We start from the raw sequence: 17,220 nt of genomic DNA on the forward strand, positions 1-17,220 counted from the left end.
TCTGCAGACACATTTTGTATGGGCCCAGCTTCTGATCTCAGCTAGACTGGGGTAAATCTGAAATAAACCCACTTTCTAACAGGGCTCCTTGAGACTTACGTGGATATAACTTTGCGCAGAATCTCGATCACGGGCCCCCCGCCCCCGGCTGTCTGTCTGTCCTCTGCCCCCACCTCCCGGCTGTCTGTCTGTCCCACTCTCCCCACCCCTGTCTGTCTGTCTGTCTGTCCTCTGCCCCCGCCCCCCGGCTGTCTGTCTGTCTGTCCCGCTCTCCTCACCCCTGTCTGTCTGTCTGTCTGTCCTCTGCCCCCGCCCCCGCCTGTCTGTCCCACTCCCGCCGCCCCCGGCTGTCTGTCTGTCCTCTGCCCCCACCCCCCGGCTGTCTGTCTGACTGTCTGGCAGGCGGGGCCCGGACTCCATTTCCCAGCGAGCCCCGCGGGCTGCGACCTGCGAGCGACCCGGACTCGGGGCTGGCGGAAGCGGAGCCGGGTCCGGGAGGGAGCGGCCGGCCGGCGCGGGGCAGGTGGGAGCCGGAGAGCCCCGGGGCGGGGGGCCCCTGGCTTGGGGGGAGCAGGTGTGGGGGGCCCCTGGCTTGGGAGGAGCAGGGGGTGGAGGAAGGGGGGCCCCTGACTTGGGGGGAGCAGGGGGTGGAGGAAGGGGGGCCCCTGGCTTGGGGGGTGGAGGGGGGCCCGGTATGGGGGGGTGGAAGAAGGGGGGCCCCTGGCTTGGGGGGAGCAGGGGTGGGGGTGGACGGAGGGGGGCCCCTGGCTTGGGGGGAGCAGGGGTGGGGGGGCCCTTGGCTTGGGGGGAGCAGGGGGTGGAGGGAGGGGGGCCCCTGGCTTGGGGGGAGCAGGGGGTGGAGGAGGGGCCCTTTGTGGCCTACAAAGCAGACGGGGGACCCCAGGGCATCTGCAGGGCTGCTCCGCGTGGCTGCTGCTGCTCTCCGGGGCCGAGCATTTCACTGCAGAGGGGGGCTGCTTCCAGGCCGTTACCGATCCCCAATGCTGGCACGGGGTCTAATCCCGTTCCCCAGGGGTAATGGGGTTTGGTGGTTGATTTCAGCATGAGTAGGATCAGGGTCATGCCGTGGGAGCAGGGGTGGGGTAAAACCCACGCACCAATTAATCAGCGCTTGCACAGTGCGACCAGCACTTAATACACTGAAGTTATCAACCCTGTTCTTGACTCTCCTGTGACCTCAGCTCAGTCACTCCATTTCTGTGCCGACGCTTCCCCATCTGTAAAACAGGGATCATAGTACTGTCACCTGTCCGCTGAGAGGTAGCCGCTGCGGGGACCTTGCTAGCCAGCTTCCGGTGGAGGAGAAAGCAGTGACGTGGGGGGGTCTGAGGGCAGGTCTACACTTAAAACCCTGCATCATGCACCCGTGTAACACTTCAGCAAAGGCGCTACTATGCCGATAGGAGGGCTTCTCCCGTTGGTCTTGTTAATCCACCTCCCCGAGGGGAGAAGCCCTCCCATTGACGTGGTGTTGTCCTCACCCAGTATAACTGCATCTCTCAGTGAAAAATCCATACCCCCCTGAGTGACGTAAGTTTGTAGTGTAGACCTGGCCTCAGTATGTTTGTAACTTGTTTGCGCTCTGTGCACCAGTCCTGAAACAGAGGTGGTCCCAAATGGCATGCAGTCAATCATCTCTTCCAGAAATGTCAGCCCAGATGCCTGTGCCCAGTTTCCAGAAAGCAACTCTACTCCGAGAAATGACTCTGATAGATTCAGGCAGAGAGCAAACTCTCTTGCTATTTGCAACAGCTCCCCCAAATTGAGATGCCATCACAAAGCTAACAACAGTACAGCATTTCTTGAAAGACTGAACACTAAGAAAAATAACTTGTAACAGTGCTATTGGTAAAAAGAAAAGGAGGACTTGTGGCACCTTAGAGACTAACAAATTTATTTGAGCATAAGCTTTTGTGAGCTACAGCTCACTTCATCGGATGCATTCAGTGACTCCTGCCATAACTATATTAATTTGCCTCACGGGGGAGGGGAGGAGTATGATGCGTAGTTCTTTCACATTCGCAATGCATGTTAAAATTCTTGAAACGGAAGTGCTGGGGAAGGGGCAAGCTGTGATTGATTGATTGATTGATTAATTAGAGATCCCATGTCTGATTTATTTCTGTCCCTTCATACAGCTTGAATAGTGAAACTGTCCAGTGTCACTTTCTTTTTTGTGTTCAGGACTCTGCAGGGGCAGATATAAATTCAAGAAAACCCTCTCCCATAAACTTTTTTTGAGAATCTCTTAAAACATTTCTTTTCATACTGGGCTTTAACAGCACTCTCTGCCCAAACAAAACCTAAATGCGAGGCCCTAGTAAGACACTGTCAAGATGTTTCAGTGATGCCCTCAACTTGAAGTGTGTCTGGTTTATTAAAAAAACAATTTAAGGAACACTGATAACCTGAGGTTTTTTTTAACCATTTTTAAAAAAATCAGTGCTCTTTTAAAACACTCTTTAACTAGCATGTACAAAATATTTTTTAGTTGCTTAAATATATTGCAAGTTTTTTTCTGCTTCTCTGATAATATTCGTAAGGGTCTTTTGGAAGGGTCTGGGACCAACATCACCTTAGCCTTGTTTCCTCTGCACACACCTGCTTGCTGCCTCTTACGTTTCAGCTTTGCTGCTGGTGGTAAGGTAAACAGCCTCTTGCAAACTGCTGCTAAACGCACAAAGGAAACAAACTAGAAAAAAGTCTCCCATTGCTTTAAGTTCTAGTGATCGTAGGGGTTACTTGCAACAATAGGAGGGAGATGTTTTCAGGCAGTGACTTCTCAGTGGATGATGTCCCTTTAGTTCCCATAGAACTATCTCTGAGTCTTGTGCTTTTATTAAAGAGGCCTTGAAAAATTATTGAAACTTGTGCTTCAAAACAGCGGAAATTCCTCCTGCATGTGACCCATTGGCTGGCGTGAGGGAAGGTGGCAGTTCCTTATTCCATCCTTAACATCAAATAGGTCACTTGTTTCAGTCGTGTGGGGAGTCTTGTAATAGCCTGAGACCCAGCAACTCCAAACGGCCACTGGATGGCAGTGGAGTGACGGAGAGGACACACGTTACCCAGATCTCTGCCCCACTAACTGTGGTGCAGCTGCCTTGCAGCATCTGTGTTTTCCACTGCCCTCTTGACCTACTCAGGACCCTAGTTTGCCCATCGCCTTCCAGGTGGGGGCTTGATGACCTCTCTGGTGACATGGAGGAAGTGGGAAGCCAGGTTTGCTAACCCTGCCAAAATCTCTGCCCCTGTTCAGCTCACACATGCCCCTGGCTTCTGCAGTTGCATCTGGCCAGGAAGATTTGCAGCATGAATCTCAGCACTGATCTGGTGCAATGCTTCTGAGATGATTTGGGATTAATTGCCTTTTCTCCCGCCCTGCAGATTTTGTAGCCATGGCGGAGCCGGCAGGAACGAAGCCAAAGCGCATCCTGGTAACCGGTGGCACCGGACTGGTGGGGAGAGCCATTGAGAAGGTGGTCGCTGATGGAGAGGGCAGGCCAGATGAGGAATGGATCTTTGTGTGCTCCAAGGATGCTGACTTAACGTGAGTCCTTAAGAACATAAGAATGGCCACACTGGGTCAGACCAAAGGTCCATTTGGCCCAGTATCCTGTCTTCCGACAGCAGCCAATGCCAGGTGCCCCAAAGGGAATGAACAGAACAGGGAATCATCAAGTGCTCCATCCTGTCGCCCATTCCAAGCTTCTGGCAAACAGAGGGTAGGGACACCATTCCTGCCCATCCTGGCTACTAGTTATTGATGGACCTATCTTCCATGAACTTATCTAGTTCCTTTTTGGACCCTGTTATGGTCTTGGCCTTCACAACAGCCTCTGGCAAAGAGTTCCACAGGTTGACTGTGCGTTGTGTGAAGAAATACTTCCTTTTATTCATTTTAAACCTTCTGTCTGTTAATTTCATTGGGTGACCCCTAGTTCTTCTGTTATGAGGAGTAAATTACACTTCCTTATTTACTTTCTCCACACCACTCATGATTTTATAGACCTCTATCATATCTCCCCTTAGTCGTCTCTTTTCCAAGCTGAAAAGTCCCAGTCTTATTACTCTCTCCTCCTACAGAAGCCATTCCATACCCCTAATAATTTTGGTTGCCCTTTTCTGAACCTTTTCCAATTCCAATATATCTCCAATATCCTTGCTGCACTGGACTCTTCTTTGCTTGTTCGTTGTTGACTGAAATGTCCCTATCCATTTTGGGTGGCTTGCAGGGGGAGTGCTCTCACACTAGTCTTTGGAGAGCAGGGTTCAAATACTCGGCAGACAAGTGAAAATGATGTGTGTGGCATGGAGGACTGTGCCTTGTCTCAGGCCCTGTTACAAAACTCCTACATGGTTCTGGAATGACAGGCGGGCTCTTCTCCAGAGACGCTGAGGAATGGAGCTAGCAATGGGTGCTGCTGGTGAGGAGCATTGGCAGAGCTGTGTGTGAAGCCTTAGTGCTGGAATAGCAGGAAGGTGCTGTACGTTAGGGTGGAGGGGGGCTGGCACAACTGCGTGGCCAGAACCTGACTTAAGCTGATGCTGTCAGCCCCTTACTTTCTTTCTTCCCGCTAAAGGTGTGTCTACACAGCAAAAGCCGGCCACGGGCTAGGCTACCTGAGCTAGCAAGCTGAGTACGTACCTAGGGTCAATGCTGGGTTTGCACTCAGCATGCTATGCTGTCTTCACTGCTATAGTTACCCACTCTAGCTGGATTCCAGCTAGCTCGGGTCGGCTAGCCAATGTGCAGCTTCTGCTGTGTAGACGTCCCCTAAGTGTGGAGGGTAGGAAAACCATGTTCACTTCTGGTTTAAACTGGCTTTTGGAGTCGTTGAGACAGCCCCAGAATGAGCCCATTGCGGCTGCCTTGCGTGTGTTAGCGCCAGCTTTGCTCCGGGACGCCCACTCCACTCCCCTCCCCCCACGCAGCGTCGTGAGACGAAAGCGAACTGCATGCGTATTTAAAAGTCTGATGTCAGATTAACTGGAGGTGGCCGGCCACATGCTGCGTGCGGCTCAGAGGGTCTGCCGGAGACCTGGGCCGTGGGGTTGATCAGGGAGCAGCCCTGTTCCAGAAGTCAGGCGGAGGGCAGGGTATGAGTGTTTCTATTTCATGGGCCTCGGGTATAGTGCGCTGGAGACCCTGAGTGTGTTCAGGGTCTGGGCAATGTTGATCCTCACATAGACTGAGGTCAGGAGTATTGTGCCTTTAAAAATGAAAATGGTGTGAGTGCGGGGTGCTGTAGGACCATGCCGGGGCTAGGCTCAGCACGGGTGCTCCCTCGAATGGCTAAGGAGACCTGTCCTTTGGGTCTGTCTGCTGTCTTTGCTCTTGAACCCTCCATCTGCTGGCTTCCTGTCGGCATGCTGTTTTCACTCCTGCAGCTGCCACGTCATTCGGTGCAGCCTGTTGTATCACCAGGTAAGAAGCCTGGCCAATCCCAGCCAAGGAAAGTTAAACAATACCCTCTCTTTGGCAATTCAGTCCTTGCTGTCACCGGCTCCAATCACATTCCCCCAAGTATGCCATGCACCTGAGCCCCGCCCCCTTTCCAGGTGAGAATCAGCCAGTCCGAGTGACTGAAAAGGTCCTGTCTGGTCCATCCAGGGCTTTCATCCAGTCTGGTGTCAGTGATAGGCAGTGGTGTCGTAGCCATGTTGGTCCCAGGATATTACTGTACACTGAGCTTTTCTTCAGGTCTCTCTCTCCAACAGAAGTTGGTCCAATAAAAGATATTCCCTCTCCCCTGTGTCTCTCTAATCATTTTAGTGGTGGCATCACTGAATTGTCAAACCCTCATGAGGCATGAAGACTCATTGTCCTTGTGCTACAGGTTTGTCTGACGCTCCTTGTGCTAACAGGAGTGGCATTTAATCAGTAGCAAGATCAGTTCACTGCCTCCTGGGAGCCAGGAACTCTTTGAGTTCTAACTCGCCCTGACACCGACTCCGTCTTTGGCCTTGGGCAAGTCACCATCACCTTTCTGTGCCTCACTTTCTCTGACTGTACAACGCACTGCGTAGGGGTGCTGTGAGGGCCCGTTAGTTACCTGTGTAAAACACTTTGAGGATAAAAAGAGCTGTGTAACTGACATGTGATGGTGTGTGTTAGAGAAATGGCAGGCAGCAAAGGCCTATGAGATCAAAGCTCACCTCTGCCGGGATAGGTACAAAACACTCCACAATGGTTAGGCAGCTGCTGTGTTGTGTCTCCTGCTTACCCTGCTAATCTGGGACTCGGGAGATCTGGGTTTGCGGCAGAGCAGGGCATTGGACTCCCTATGTCACCTTGGGGAAGTCACTGTGTGCCTGTTTCCCATCTGTAATATGGGGATAATAGCACTGCCCTGCCTCCCAGGGGTTGTGAGGATAAATACATCAAAGGTGCTCAGATACTGTGGTCATGGGGGTCAGATAGGTACGTAGGATGGCTAGAATGTGCCCCTGAGGGTTCTGTTTGTTGTTTCCTCTCCCCTGTAGGAATGCTGCTGAGACCAGAGCCCTGTATGAGAAACACAGACCCACCCACGTGATCCACTTGGCAGCCTTGGTGGGAGGCCTCTTCAAAAACATCAAATACAACCTGGATTTCTGGGTAAGGGGCCAGGGTGGCAAATGCAAAGGTGGAACGTCTGGTCCAGCAGGCCGTCACTCTCGCTGCACCATGCTGTGTGGTCCCCCTCTGCCCTTCCTTCAAGGACTTGGGAGCGCTTTGCAGACATTCATGAATTAATCCTCGCCGCACCCCCTGCCTCCAGGCTGTAGGCTAGGCCACCTTAATTGTAGGGACACTGAGGCACCGAGACATGACTTCCCTGGGTCACATGTGGAGTGTGTGGCAGGGCCAGAAATAAAGTCCAGGCCAGTCAGGTTTATTAAATGGGTGGATGAAGTCATTAACCCCTTGGGTGTTGGGCCTTCTGACACTGCAGGTGGGACTCCTCTTGCTGGGTTACCAAGACGTGTGATTACAGTGTATGGGCCCGTGTGAGTGCTACTGAACTGGGAACCACTTGCCCACCAGGGCTCTTGTGGGGCTAATGAACTGTCCCCAGCACTAGCCCTGCATCCAGAGATTAACCCCCGGGCCTTGGCTGGGATGATTCTCTCCCCAGGCGCTGGTGAGTGACTCTCCAATATGACAGGTTTCAGAGTAACAGCCGTGTTAGTCTGTATTCGCAAAAAGAAAAGGAGGACTTGTGGCACCTTAGAGACTAACCAATTTATTTGAGCATAAGCTTTCGTGAGCTACAGCATCCGATACATCCGATGAAGTGGGCTGTAGCTCACGAAAGCTCATGCTCAAATAAATTGGTTAGTCTCTAAGGTGCCACAAGTACTCCTTTTCTCTAATATGAAGGGGTGCAGCTTATTAGCAGCTGGTGTTGGACCCCTGCCCCTCCTCCTGAATCACATGCACACCAGGTCAACCTAGCCTGGTTAGATTTCTCGGGGCTGGCCCATGTGGTTCAGCGGCCGGCAGTCATCTTACCTGTAATACAGACGAACAATCCATGGTGACTACAAATCCCAGCATGCAATGCTCCTCCTTGAGCTGAGCGGTCTTCACTTAGCATCCCGCTGGAACGTTGCATTCTGGGATGTGTAGTCTTCACATGGTGGCTGCCATCTGCTCCTTCCTACCCACAGTAAGTGCAGTCCTTCAACACCTGGCAAGTTGCTGATGCAGCCCTGGGCTGGATAACATGTGGCCCTCCTGGCTCGCTGCTCTGTGTGCGCGTCTCCTCCTTGTCTGGTCTCCCTTCACCTGGCTGTGGATCAGAATGGGGAAAGGAAGGGCTGGTCTGTTTCCCACCCAGCCCAGTAAGTGCCGTGGCTGCGCCTGGGGATGAGCTGGGGAGCGACGTAATGAAAGGGCTGTGCAGATAACAGGTCTGCATAGAGAAGGGGGCCTGAAAGCCCCATAGCACCAACACGAGCAGCTGAACTCCTTGCGTGGGGGGCAGTGAAAGCCCTCTGGCAGGAGCTGTGGGTTGGGGAGTGGGGCCCTCGCTGTGTCCAGAGCTGACACTGCCGTGAGAGAGGTGGAATGCAAGGTAAAGTCCAGACCTGAGTGGTTAGAGCTGATCCCACTCCTGACTCCAGAGACAAGCTTGAGGTCTCCCCCAAGGACTGTCCCTTCAGCCCTCGGCTGTTCAACTCTGGTACCACCAGTGAGACTAGCCTGGGAGCTCCACGGCGACCCGTCCTGAGCCTGCGATGGTCAGAGTCGGGGCAGGTTCTCGACATGCTGGAAGGCCTGGGTGGGTCGTGCGGTAACTGATCCGAATATAACGGGACTCCTGACTCCCCGCTGGACATCTTTTCCACAGCGGAGAAACGTGCACATCAATGACAACGTCCTTCACTCAGCGTATGAATTCGGGGTGCAGAAAGTCGTTTCCTGCCTTTCCACCTGCATCTTCCCGGACAAGACCACCTATCCTATCGACGAGACCATGGTAAGGGGCGGCCTTCGGGCAGAGCATGCAGCACCCTGCCTTACAACTTCCTTTGCTCACTCAGCTTCACCTTCGCTCCACCCAGAGCTGCGGGTTAAGCACAGTAACATCGGTTAAGTTACTGTGCACCTTGGGAAGGGGAGATGGTTGGGGGCTGCCTCGGTGCAGCAGGTGGACAGCCTATTGTGATACCAGTTACGCTGATCTGAGAGAGTGACAGCTGGTCGTCTTGGCTCTGGTCTTCTTTCCCATCCTGGTTGGCTGACTCGGTCAGTGATGAGGAGAGCAGAGCCGACCCCTCCGGCTAACGACCTGCATGGGCTGGGGATTCCAGCCGCTCTCTGGTGCAGGCTCATGCCGTAACCAGTCAGGTTGGCCCAGTATCTGCATCCTAGTTCTCTGCACTGCTGTGGGGGCTGTCCCTCACTCATTGCACTGATGTGCATGTGGGGTCAGGCAGAGTGGGGAGCGCCTGCCTTGCTCGACAGCCATCCCTCCGGCCAAACAAGGAGCAGGATCGTCCGGTCCAGTGCAAGCCCCGTCCCTTCCTCCTTGGGCAGAAACAGGCGGGCAGCCCTGCAGCACGGGCTCACGAGGAATAAGGGGACCTTCAGGGGACATATTGGATTCCTGCCATCTCTGCCCGCCTGTGGCTTGTCTGTGATGCGAGCTGAGCCCAGGGCTGGCAGGTGGTAACAGCTCCTCCATGAGCAGATCGAGGCGCTCCAGGATGCTGCTCTCCTGCTCCAAACTCGGGGTATGTCTACGCTGCACAGCTAATCTGGGCTCTTACCTGGGTTCTAGCCTTAACACCAGCCCCCTCCTTCCCACTGTCCACATACAGAAAGCTCTGGCCTGGCCTTGGGGGTGCTTTAAACCTGGGCTAGCTGACCCGGCTGGGGGTATAGTATAAGTCAGAGGCCAGGATCTGGGCTGGAACCCACCTATGCTGCAGTGAGGATGTAGGCTAAATCACAAGTGCCGATAGTCCTCCAGTGCTGACAGTCCCTTCCTGAAGGACAGAGGAGTTCTCTTGTAACTGACCCGATCGAAGGGGGAAAGAATCCTAGAGCACAAAGAACCATGGGATACGGCCCCCGAACACACAGGCAAGTGCAGAGACAGTGAGGACATGGGGGCACAGGGAGAGCTTTGCTGTGTGGATGCTCGCACTCAGGTTAGGCTAACCCAGGTGTCGAGCACCCGGCTTAACACTGCAGTGCAGACATAACTTCCTTTATTCTCCCTACGCCTCCTTCCCCTTGGGGCCAGGCAGCGGAGGTTGAAACCCCATTTTCACCAGGCTGACGATACTTTTCCCAACCGTGCTGTCTACTGTGTTTTCCCCAGATTCACAATGGGCCCCCGCACAGCTCCAACTTTGGGTACTCGTATGCCAAGAGAATGATTGACGTTCAGAACAGGTATGATCCATCCCATCCCCTCCCCTCCCCTCCCCGCCCAAGCTGTATGGCTCAGGGGAGGGATTTACACAGTCCGTACATCTCTGTAAAGACCTTTGTGATCCCTGGATGAAGGACTGTATAAATATTATCACTGTCACTGTAAGGATAATTCCTTCCCCTTGTGCACTCTGACCTCACCTGGCACAAGGAGTGAGAGGCTGGGGGTGGATGGAACTTGCAGGGGCCGCAGGGGGGTTGGCAAGCCCCAGTTCATTTCCCTAAGTCCTGCTGGAAGAACAGGGTTAGGCCGTGATACACGGAAGGGGGACAGTGACTTGTGCTCACAGCCCTCAGCTGCACGGAACATGCCACTGAGCTAGTCACTCACTTACCCTGGCCCTCTCTCCCCCTTCTCCCAGGGGGTATTTCGAACAGCACGGCTGCCGATTCACTGCTGTGATCCCCACCAATGTCTTCGGACCTCACGATAACTACAACATTGAGGACGGGCATGTCCTTCCGGGACTGATCCACAAGGTGTACCTGGCAAAGAGTAAGTGCGGAGCCTTCATTCAGCTCTCAGCTTCATAGTCCAGCCAACAGGGTTTTGTTGCTCGGGCAATATGGGCAGCACAGATGGTTCCTGCTGTGGGGAGGGAAGTCGTGTCTTTTTTGCTCCTAATGAACCTGACATTCTTCGCATCCGATCCCTAAACTGTTTGAAAGTGTTGCTGTGTGCTGTTACACAAGTGCCATGTTCCACCCCAGAGCGGACTGCATTTCTGCAGTGGGTGAATGGATCCTTGTGTGTCCCTTCCTTCTTCAAATGTGGGTTACCTGGCTAATGTTAATGAAGCGCTTTAAGATGCATAGCTGAAGGGGCTACTGTAAATTATTTGGTTTGTAAAATGCTTTTCTCTTTTTGATCTTCGCCTGGCTGTCTTGTGTGCCATTGAGGTTGCTGAGGTGACGATGTTTCATATCTGCAGATACGTTGATTAGGTACCATTTAGCGCTGGGCTAAGGGGATGGTCGGAGTTTGGTCCATCCAGAATGTTTCTGTATCTCTCAGCGTAGAGGATTGCCATACTGAATTTATGTATGCAAAGCAGTAATGTCCAGGGAGTTTCGGATCCTCATTTAGGAAGGGAGTTGCCCCACGAGATGATCAGGGCTCGATAGATCATGGGGCTCATTTCCTCATGAAAGCATTAGGCATTTAGGAAGCATAAGTTGCCCTTGGCTGCAGTTGTAAGTGGCGACGATGTACCTTTCTGTAGAGCTCCACGAGCCCACATACATCACCATTGAAATGCAGGCACCTCTGGGATGGAGGACAGCAGCCAAGTGGAGAACACCCAACTGTGAATGGGAGATGGAGGGGAATTTTATCTAGGACGCTAGGGCAGATCCCTCCTGTATGTGCCATGATTTCATTAATGGACACACACAAAGAGGACCTCAGGTCATGTCTCAAAGACACATACATACACAGACAGCAAACTGCATGGAACTGATCCTCAGGTAGAGAGGGGCAGGAAATGGGAGGGAAACCCATTGGCACCCAGAATGGTCTGCATCCAGGCTGCAGTGTCACGGTTTGTGGAGTCCATTGGGACGCTGTGGGTTTTTTCTGCTGTACAGTATAACTAAACCTCTCTGCCTCTAACGAGCCATGGATGGCTCCAGGCAGCTGTAGCTGCAGGGCTGCCAACAGGGTTTTCTGCTAAAGTTGTTGGATGGTAAGTTCCTGAGAGCCATGATGGTTGGATTCCTCACTTGGCTCTTGGTTGGGCATTGCCCCTCTGTGCAGGAGTGAAACTAGCAAGTGATTTCTGTGCAGAGTTGGGGAAGGGGTCCAGGCTCAAATCTCAGCGAATGAGGAAACAGAGAAGGACCATTCCGACTCCATGGAGTGACGGGTTCCCCCTCGGGGTGCCACTTGGAACTGGGGTACCACTGAGCTGCCTGACCCACCAGCCTTGGTTCCCCTTACTCTGTGCTGCTGTGACAGGCTCCCAAGCCCCCATCAATGCACACAGGTAGGGACACACCGAGCTGCAGAAACACACACACATGCTGAGATCAGCTCTGTATGGGAAGGCTCAGCTAAGGGATTGCCCAGCACTCAAGGGGATAAACCCAAAATTGGGCTGTCTTGGGCTGCACAGAAAATTATACAGCATAAGATCATAAAATTTGCCCCCTCCCTCAATGTGGAGGAAGATATGCAACAGCTTTTTACTACCACCTCCCCCCCAGTTACGAATTCCATAAAGTGGTTTTAGAGAAAACAAAACCAAGTTTATTAACTACAAAAGGTAGATTTAAGTGATTATAAGGGATAGCAAACAGATCAAAGCAGATTACCTAGCAAATAAAACAAACATGCAATAAAATACTAAAGAAACTGGTTACAAGAAATAATTTCTCACCCTAAATGTTGTTTGAGGCAGATTCCAGAGATCCTTGACGGCCAGATGCACTTGCTTGCTTACAACTTCAATATTTCATTCACAAGCTAGACAATCTTCCAGCCTGGGCTCAGTCCTTCTCCCCTCATTCAGTCTTTTCTTAGATGTTTACAGCTGTCATCTTGGACTGGGATTCAGCCAAGAGGGAACCATGATTATGTCACTCCCTTGCCTTAAATAGGTTTTCCATATGGCAGGAATCCTTTGTCTTCCAGGGTGATTCCCATCACCGGTCAGTGGAAAAATACTGGTGTGATTCATGGAGTCCCGCATCAGGTGGCTTGCTCACATGACCTTGCAGCCATAACTCAGAGTTGGTTTGGAGCATCCCCAGGAAGAACTTCTCTGTGGGTGATAAACATCTTCTGAGACCTCATGTTCTCTCTAATGGCCCTTCCTCATAGCAAGCTATCTAGACTGATGGCATTCTGTCTGGTGGGTGTTCCCCAGGTGTAAACACACTTGTAATTGATACATAGTCAATATTCCTAACTTCAGATACAGAAATGATACATGCATACAGATAGGATAATCATAGTCAGTAAATCGGAACCTTTCCAAGGATATCTCACGATCCATCTCGCATAAAATACATCATGGATATGCTATAATTATATCACAATATCTCTGAAGAATATGGGGCGTAGTGTCACACATGGCTACTTACAGCCCCTTGTGTCAAGCTGGAGCATGGAGTGCTGGGACCTGTAGTCTCCAGGGGCTGCACCTCACTTTAGAGAGGAGGGCTGTGGTGTAAAGCTACCCAGGGCCAGCCCTGGCTCTCTCTTGCACGAGGGTGTTTGGACGGGGAGGACGGGGTGGAACATCCACTAATGGCCATTCTCGTGATTGTCCCACAGAAAATGGCACGGCTCTCACTGTCTGGGGGACGGGAAAGCCCAGGAGACAATTCATCTACTCTCTGGTAGGCACGGCCTTCACGGAGTCCAGCCCGTTTGGATTGGGCCCTGAGTTTCCTGGGGCCCAGAGCAGATTTCAGACATCCTGACCGCATGGCTGGGAGCACGGGTTGCCTGGCCCTGGGAGGCTGCAGCAATGTGCAGGGCTGTGAATGAGGGTGCTGGCCTCTGGTGGGATGGGTCCCCCAGTTCCACCTCTGGGAGTGGGAGGAGGTAGGTGTGTTCTGGTAGGGAAGGGTGGGTGGGCTTGCTGGCAGAGGGGGCTCTGAAGCCATACAACCCTTTGCAGCCACACGCTAGAACCCTGGCCTGGGTGCGCTGTTAGCTCCCTGCGCTCAGGGATTGCCTGTTGCCGTGATACAAGCCACATACAGCTGCTAAGATGAGCAAGTGGTTCTGACAAATAACGAGCAATAAACTCAGGACAGGTCCCAGACTACACGTCCAGCCCTTTGCACTAGCTGGGGAGAGGGGATCAGATTGGCCCTGCCTTGGCAGCATGCGGGAGCGTCCTCCCAGGAGCTGGGCCTTGATGGAGGCATCCCTTTCAGAGGTATCATGGTTCTGTCTGTTAGCATGGCTGTGTCTACTGGAATGACAGTTTGTTCCTGCCAGGCCAGGGCTGGGGTCCCTTTAAAGGCCATTTGTGGCAAGGCCTGGAGGGATAGTTGCAGAGAGAGGGAGCTGGCAGCTGGGGGAGCGGGAGATTGGAGCTGTTCCTGCTTTGCCCTGCTGAGTTGGAGGCGGAGGGGGCAGCAGCCCGGCAGTAGCAGGCTCAGCTTCCTGGCAAACAGCCCCCATACAACATCCCCGGCCTTCAGCAACGAGGAGCTTGTATCTGTGCCCTGAGCTGGGATCCTGTGGCTCCCGGGAGGGGAAAGGGAGGAGGCAGAGGGTTTGAGAGCTGCTCCTTTGTGCCCACAGGACCTGGCACGGCTCTTCCTCTGGGTCCTACGGGAGTACGACGAGGTGGAGCCCATCATCCTGTCAGGTAAGGTGTCCCCTCGCCCCCGCCATCTCTCTCCCTCTGACGGTGTCATGACTCTGGCCCTTTTGCCAGATGCCCTCAGCTCTTATTGCAGCGCTGGGAGGGAAAGTCCCATGTCCCCACTGCTCCCTGGGCCATCCCATCTGCTTCTGTAGCAGGGTCAGTGCAGGATACCCCTCTCTGCAGTGCCCCCCACAGGCCGATCTAGAATCCACAGTGGTGGCATGAGGTGGCTGCAGGCTCTGATCCCCCACCCTCGTTTCTCTCTGGGGCGGGCGGCGACGGGGCTTCCCTGAGCGTTGTGGCTGGCACCAGGGGTGGAAGAGCGGCATAGCCTCACCCTGGCTCTCTGTTTAGTTGGAGAAGAGGACGAGGTGTCTATCAGGGAAGCTGCGGAGAGCGTCGTGGAAGCCATGGACTTCAAGGGAGAACTCATTGTATCCTTTTATAAATGACTGCTCTGATGCCCTGCCTCCCTGAGCTGTGCCTGGCTCACGGGGTCCTGGCCTGGCACCCATTCCCCATACTCGCGTGCACCCTCGGGAGGGGGAGAATTGTCGCATCCGAACATCTAAGGCTTAATTCCCAGCCGATCCAGTGCAAGATTATTCCCTGCTGCACTTTCTCCAGTGCTTGGTCTGGTCCAGGGTGAAGTGGCACAAGTGATGGTATTCGCACCACTTCCTGTGGGTCGTTCTCTGACTGGAGAGCTTGTTCCACGGATGTTTGATCCGTGCTTGGAAGTTGGGGCCATCAAGGTCTCTGCGATCTGATGGTGACCTGGGGTCTCCTTGGAGACAGTGTCTTCCATTCTTGGTGCAGCTGAGAGGGTGAACGTAGCTGCTGCTCGCACTGGACGTTCCAGGTGGGGCTATGGGCCCCCTTTGTTAGTCAGCTTCTTCCCTGCAAACAATGGGCACGAGGGATCTCCCTCCTGTGGGCTCTCTCTCCGCTCACCCCTGCGCCTGGCTGTTCAGGTTAAGGCCCAGCTGCAAACCTTACAGAAAGGGACATGTACAGTAGACGTTTGATACCAAGGCCCCAGCTCTCGTCCTGCCTGGCTGCTACCAGTAGGGGCCGCCCTGGAGTAATGTTAGGTTTGAACTCGGCGGAATTCCCGTTTGTTTTCCCTTACCCCCCCCACTGTGTCCAGTTTGACACGACGAAATCCGATGGCCAGTTCAAGAAAACAGCCAGCAACGGCAAGCTGAGGCGGTGCCTGCCCGACTTCCAGTTCACGCCGTTCAAACAAGGTAAGACTCGAAGGCCGCGCTGCTCAGGAGTCGCTCTGGCTCTCCTGCCCCTCGGCGGGAACATCCACCGCACTGCATCGGCTGCCCATGTCTGATCTCACCTCTGCCCTCCAAAGGAGGCGGGTCGGATTTGTGGGGAAGGCTCCCTCCCTCCCGCGGGTGCCGGGAACTCGGTCCCACAGCCTCAGGCATCACCGTGGTGCATGCACCAAGAACTTGAATGAAGCGAGTGTCTAAAGAGAGGCTGTGAGAAACCCATGGGAGCAGAGGCTGCAGCTCTGGTAGGGGCAGGATGGTGCAGTGATTGAAGCACTGGCCTGGGGGCTTGGATCTGTGGGTTCTGTTCCCAGCTCTGAGACAGCGTGTGACTTTAGATGGGTCACTTCATCTCCCTGGTCCATTTCCTCCTCCTCTCGCACGGCAGCAATGATTCTTCCGCTCCTCCTAGCTCAGTAAGCAGTGGCCAGTGGCACAGCGTTAACTGGAGGGAGTGAGCTGCCGCTGTATGGGGATCTAACTGCCTTCCCCCTTCCCCTCCAGCTGTGAAGGAAACTTGCGACTGGTTCAATGTGCACTACGACATCGCCCGGAAGTGACCAGCACACCAAAGCCATTGTGATGATTGGCCAGCACTGCCCCGGAGGTTCCTCTGAGACTCAGGGTTTTCCTTTGCTGGAGCAGAGGAGGGGATGCGTGAGGGCATTCGGGGCTGTGAAATGATGGTGGAGATAGATACAGCTTTTCCAAAGTAGAATTTGAGAGTGGGGTGGGGAGATCCTAAATGACCAAATCACAGATAAGCTCAGCAAACGTGAGTGAGAAATACCCTGTCTTTCTCTGTGACACAGGACTCATGCTACTAGTCATCTCAGCCAGCCAGGGGCGTAGAACTTCATGGGGTGGAATGGGGAGAAACTCTCTGTTCAGGGATCAAAGTGAATCTTGGTTAAAAGGTTCCAAAAATGCAAAGAATGAGGCTCTTCCCCCTCCCTGCCCCCCCCCCCATGCTTCCAACATTCCTCTCTGTGGTTATAAATATCCCAGGAACTGCAGAGCCCCTCAGGTCCAGATCTAGCTTAGGTCAAAAGGAGTTTAGTAAGGGAAGTTTTGCCTAGTCAGAACCCCCTGGGCCTTCCCCCAAAGGCGCTGCCCTGGGAAAGGCTGGAGGGTTGGACCTTCCTGTTGAGGTACCTGGAAGTTTACACGCTGCCTCTGCATCATTGACTGAATATTTTTTAAAATAGACAGAGCCCCCTCTCCGTCAAACTTCATCACTTTTCTCGCTGGATCCCTTTCCCTTGCCCGTGCTGATGCCACCTCCTGTTAAGCTGTAATTGGTCAGGCTGCCAATCAAGTGTAAAGCTGTCTATAGTTAGGCTCAGAATAAATCAGAGCTGACTTTACCCTTGTGTTTATGCTCCCGTAAAAACAAGCTGCATGGCGTTAATCCTGAACCTGAGCCTGGGCAGCCCAGGGACGTTCCCAGCGTTCCCGGGACGCTCCCTCTCTTGCTGCCAGGGGCTGGTGCTGCTCAGCTGTGGGGGCCGTTCATCAGCATCAGAAATCTTGCCTTCACCCCCCAGGGTTAGACTGTCAGCGGGGGGCTCTCCTGCAGTGTTCCGGGGGGGGGGGAGGAGAAGTTTTGCTAGCCAGAGCAGGTGTAGCCATGCCCTGTAACTACTATGGTCTC

At 53.5% G+C, this 17,220-nt stretch overlaps 1 protein-coding gene across 1 annotated transcript; it reads left to right on the forward strand.

The window, feature by feature from the left end:
- Nucleotides 1-431: 431 nt before the first annotated feature.
- Nucleotides 432-17,142, forward strand: GFUS (GDP-L-fucose synthase). The gene is made up of 11 exons (XM_074943707.1): nt 432-523; nt 3,409-3,571; nt 6,508-6,622; nt 8,361-8,489; nt 9,840-9,913; nt 10,315-10,448; nt 13,230-13,294; nt 14,214-14,280; nt 14,635-14,714; nt 15,431-15,530; nt 16,071-17,142. Exons 2-11 carry the CDS (start codon nt 3,420-3,422, stop codon nt 16,124-16,126), a joined length of 972 nt encoding a protein of 323 aa, XP_074799808.1. The 5' UTR covers nt 432-523; nt 3,409-3,419; the 3' UTR covers nt 16,127-17,142.
- Nucleotides 17,143-17,220: the final 78 nt, after the last annotated feature.

The sequence above is a fragment of the Natator depressus genome, chromosome 2 (assembly GCF_965152275.1).
Source record: "Natator depressus isolate rNatDep1 chromosome 2, rNatDep2.hap1, whole genome shotgun sequence".
Classification (NCBI taxonomy): domain Eukaryota; kingdom Metazoa; phylum Chordata; order Testudines; family Cheloniidae; genus Natator; species Natator depressus.

Coding starts and splice junctions, on each gene's coding strand:
- GFUS (XM_074943707.1), top strand. CDS start 3,420: ATGGCGGAGCCGGCAGGAACGAAGCCAAAGCGCATCCTGGTAACCGGT. Junction 8,490..9,839: donor ATCCTATCGACGAGACCATG/GTAAGGGGCGGC, acceptor TGTTTTCCCCAG/ATTCACAATGGGCCCCCGCA. Junction 14,281..14,634: donor GGAGCCCATCATCCTGTCAG/GTAAGGTGTCCC, acceptor CTCTCTGTTTAG/TTGGAGAAGAGGACGAGGTG.